The sequence below is a fragment of the Cynara cardunculus genome (genome assembly GCF_001531365.2).
Source record: "Cynara cardunculus var. scolymus isolate 2C chromosome LG 1, CcrdV1, whole genome shotgun sequence".
NCBI classification, from domain to species: domain Eukaryota; kingdom Viridiplantae; phylum Streptophyta; class Magnoliopsida; order Asterales; family Asteraceae; genus Cynara; species Cynara cardunculus.
Window position 1 is genome coordinate 13968013 of NC_037528.1, and position 4521 is coordinate 13972533.

General features: G+C 34.0%; 1 protein-coding gene across 1 annotated transcript; it reads right to left on the bottom strand.

Moving 5' to 3' along the window:
* Positions 1–1300: 1300 nt before the first annotated feature.
* On the bottom strand, positions 1301–4227 carry LOC112528719 (transcription factor SPATULA-like). The gene is made up of 8 exons (XM_025139752.1): positions 3752–4227; positions 3437–3541; positions 3286–3351; positions 3090–3155; positions 1847–2149; positions 1684–1753; positions 1525–1611; positions 1301–1422 (listed from the first exon to the last, which is right to left on the bottom strand). The coding sequence occupies exons 1-8, from the start codon at positions 4097–4099 to the stop codon at positions 1406–1408; spliced, it is 1062 nt and encodes a 353-aa protein (XP_024995520.1). The 5' UTR covers positions 4100–4227; the 3' UTR covers positions 1301–1405.
* Positions 4228–4521: the final 294 nt, after the last annotated feature.

A 4521-nucleotide genomic window follows, 5' to 3' on the forward strand; every position in this document is an offset into this window, starting at 1 on the left:
TTTTTATTATAATTTAATTTAAATTTAATAATGAAATAATTTATTTTTGGTTTAATATTATAAATTTTATAAAGATGATAATTAAATATTCTATTAGAATTCAATAATTATCCTAATTATATTTTAGATTTTTTATATTTAAAATGAGATGTTTATCTTGTATTTGATTATGTTTATCTGCAGTTAGTTACACGAATTCAAATATGAAGCTTTAATAAGTTGTACTTACGCATAATTTACTTGCAATCTTGAGTTTAAGTAATATGCATTAATAAACAGTGGGTTTTAAAAGTTTTTGTCAAATGCTTTATAATATAGCGTAGATAAATTGATTTGAATATGAATTATAAATCAAAAGTCTTGTCAAAAGTCAAAGCATAATAACTGAAGGAAAATAGAATCATTGGAAGGACCGTCTTTTTCTATGTTTACGTTTAGACTGGATATAACACGTAACGATCATGTGGAATTCAAAGATGGCCCTTCAGCTTCACCTAAATGTCAAAATGGACCGTCTTGCACGATGGGTATCATTTTTTTCTTTTCAGATGGACATGGACCTGGATCAGGACCAGGGACATTACATCTGGAAAATCATATATTTCATCCAATTATTCTACAAACACCCAAAAATATACACATTTTGTTATTCATCCTTTGATCCGTTTAAGTTCTCAAACTGGTTTTAACCAAGTCATACCTAATCATTTTTTACTACTTGAGTATTCTGACGGTCTAATTGAGTTTGAAAACAGTCAAACCACTCGGTTCAAATGTTTTATTGCATGGTTTGGGTTAAACCGACTACCAAAATACACTTTACATTTAGTTTTAATGTTGGAGGCGTAATTTTTGTAGCATAATTAAAAAAGATCATCTAAGACATTATGTTTCTAGTTTTCACTTCTCAATTATCCATGTTTCTGAATCAACAAAATTCCAAAATCTCTCGGTGTTTGCCCAAAATTCCAACTTGTTTAACTTTTTCTTCTACTTAGCTCAATGTTTTTTTTTATAATTTGATATAGTATTTGTTTTAAAATGTTATATTAATAGAATTTGTAATTTGAATATAGATATTATATTTCTTTTCAAACCATACTGTTTTTTTGATCCAATTTGATTGATTTATTCACTTGCTACCGAACTTTTTGGAAAATTTCCTGAACCACTATTGCGATTTGGTTTATAGTTTGGAGGGTTAGACCGTCCAAACTGGACCGCAAACATCCCACATTGAAGGGTTTTTTTTTCTATTTGAGATTCAAAAGTCAAGCTCCAACATCATATTTCTACATAATAACAAAACAAATATATACACAACGTTCTTCTAATAGTAGTAGTACAAGTAAAACCAAGTCAAGAGTTAAAGGAAAGCTCAAATTCATGGTATTCTTGTACCTCTTTACATCCTCATAACCCCTGAAAACAAACAAGCCAATTACACAGTATTAATTAACCCATGGTTTGGTTGGTGGATGTAAGCAACTACATAGAATACAAATCAAGACTTATAATTAATGCCTGGTGTGAATTCGTTAGTTGAGCTGAACCCCCTCAGATTCTTGGCTGAATGGCTGCTTGCTTTTGCTTTCCCTCCCATTTGAGATACTTTCAGAAAGAAAACAGATAAGGAAAAAACAAATAGAACCTTATAACACTTAACAAAATTTTACAACTCACCTAACGAATTGGATTCGTTGCTATTTATATCAGTCCGGTGGCACGAAAACACTCCCTCCCTGCAAAATTCCTGCAAATCACAGAAACAGGAATCCATACAAATCTTTTTCCTTAGTTTTATCAAAAATGAAGTAAGAACAAACCTTTAAGAAAATTAAGTTACCGTGGGGGGATTAGGGAAACCAAATGATCCATGTTGAGTACCGAAAGAAGATTCGTGTCTGGATGAAGGTCCCGGATTTATTATATGTGAAAAATCAGGGATTGATGGCTGGCTTTGGTTGGAGCAATGCATTGGGAGGCTGATCATGGGATTCATGTGCATTTCTTGGTTCAGTGGTGCCATGTCTGCAGGTTTGTTTCCTTCGTTCAAGCCAATTCTTGAACGGGGGAGTTGTCGTGGCTGAATAACTCCAGATGGTACAGACATTGAACACAAGTTTATTCCATTCCTCATCGTTAACATCTGAACATCAATCAACACGTTACTTACAATGAAGAATGATACTACGTGTGAGTATAATGTTGGACATGCTAAAGAAAAGTTTGTAGAAATCGAAGGATATATGGAAAGAACACAAAATTTCGGTCTACAATGAATTTCCAGCCAATCCAACCCCCAAAGAATGTTTCAGTAAACAAGCACAACACGGTCGTGCATTATAAGCAACATAATCATGAATACCCGTTTTTGCGAAACAGAGAGTTCAACCAATACAAACACGATCATGAATGCCAATTTCAGAAAACAAAAACTTTTCCAAACCTCATTCACAATATAACATGTGGGATAACAATATAAAGCCACTCTTAAAACAAATGTTGTTAATAAGACCATACTTCAACAAGACATTCAGACGTACATGTAATGCTCGTCATTTTCTTGGTACCAACCTACTATACTTGGTATCAACTTTTTTCAGTTGGTACTGATTTTGTACCAACTTCAAGTTACATATATGAAAATCTATCATTTTGATCAAATTTTGAGTGACGTTTTGAGTTTTCAAGCAACATATTTGATGTTTAAGGGGTTTTAATTGCAAAGAATAAAACTTGCAAACATTCAAATGTTAAAACGAAACAGATAAAGTTAATACACAAAAAATACAATAACTAATAAATAATTAAATAAGTCGGTACCATGGTAACACCGTATTTTGCGTCTTCTAAAACCGTGTACCAACCAAGTTTGCATGTTTGGTACTGTACTATCAACCAACTGTACTTGATACCTACCAATTAAGTTGGCATGGTTGATACATATTTTGGTTGGTTGGTTTGATTTGGTACAAAATTGCACCCTTACTTAGGATCCAATTAAATCATCTAACTCATGTTACAATTTCTTTACTGACTATTAAGACATATCATAACATAATAAATGAGTTTCAGGAAGTGCATACCTGTACTCGGAGCTGAAGCTGCTTGAGATATTCAATGGCTTCATCCAACATGGAAGCCTTATCCGTCTATCAATCAAAAGCCCCAATCAAGAACAAGAAACGATGCATATCATTATCAATACAAATACAAATACAAATACACAAAACTGTAACAAGAAATCTTGATTGTTGAATGAAAATACCCAATTCCCCTAACCTTATTTGAATTGGGGATCAGTTTCTGCAACGCCTTCATTTTCTCATTTATCCGGCTCCTCCTCCTCTGTCCACTCCAGTACACAATTAAGACATCAAAATCCAAATCATGAAGAACACACATGAACCAGAAATTGAAAATGGAAGCCAACCTTCTCTGACAAATTATGAACCTCTGCAGCTCTGGTTCGTTTGGAAGGATTACGAGGAGGGTTAGATTTTTCCGCCATTTCTTCCATCAAATTTTCGAAACCCTCCTACTCCATTAATAAAAAAAAAAGACATTAAGTTCCATTTAACAATTAATGCAAATACGTTTCCCCAGAGTTGATATGTCATTTGATTCCGAAACATTGGAAAATAACTTCAAGTTCTATAGATGAAATTTTGCTGGTATTATCAAATCCGCAACAAAAATCCACATAACTTTCACAATCAAAATGTAGCAAAAAAGCACACACAAATACCTCGCTTTCGCAGTCATATTCATCCGGATCATTATCTATCGTCCCCACGGAAGAAGACGAGACGTACGCCACCGCATTCGCCGGCAAATAAGCACCACTGGAGGTAGAGAAGGTGGGGATACGATCTGGTACGGGTAACCCGGATGAATAAACTGGTTGTAGTGGTGGGATTTCACATTGCAATTGTTTGGTAGCAAAAGACGGCCAAGAAGAAGAAGATGATGATGATTTAAGTAGGATTTGGCGGAGGAAAAGGGAAATATCATCGGTGGTTGCCGGTGGAGAAGACGAAGAACAAGTCGCCGGTATGTCACACATGTTGGCCATTTTATAGAGGAGAGATGGCATGCATTAAATACCACAGAAACACAACATTAGAATTGACAGATGAAGAAATGGTGATTGGGAGTGAAGACAAACAGGTGGTAGAGTAGGAAGTAGAGTTTGAAGTAGTTGGTAGTAATAGATGATTGATGGAGGTGGGTGAGGGTTACTGTTTGGGTGAGATTGTTGATGATAGTGGAAACTGGAAAGTAACCAGATTTCTTCATTTCCCAAAACCTTCCTTGGACCTCCCACTCTGTTATACTGCAACGTTTTTGTTTCCGGTTCACCCATTCAATATTTGTGTAAACATTCAATTTTTTTTTTTTTTAATCTAAAAGTAGGTTATGCAAATGCATAAAGTATTAGTATAAATTATTTGATTCTAAAAATGGTTAAAAAGTGTATATGATTAAAAAAAATGACTATTTTAGTCATTTTTTCTT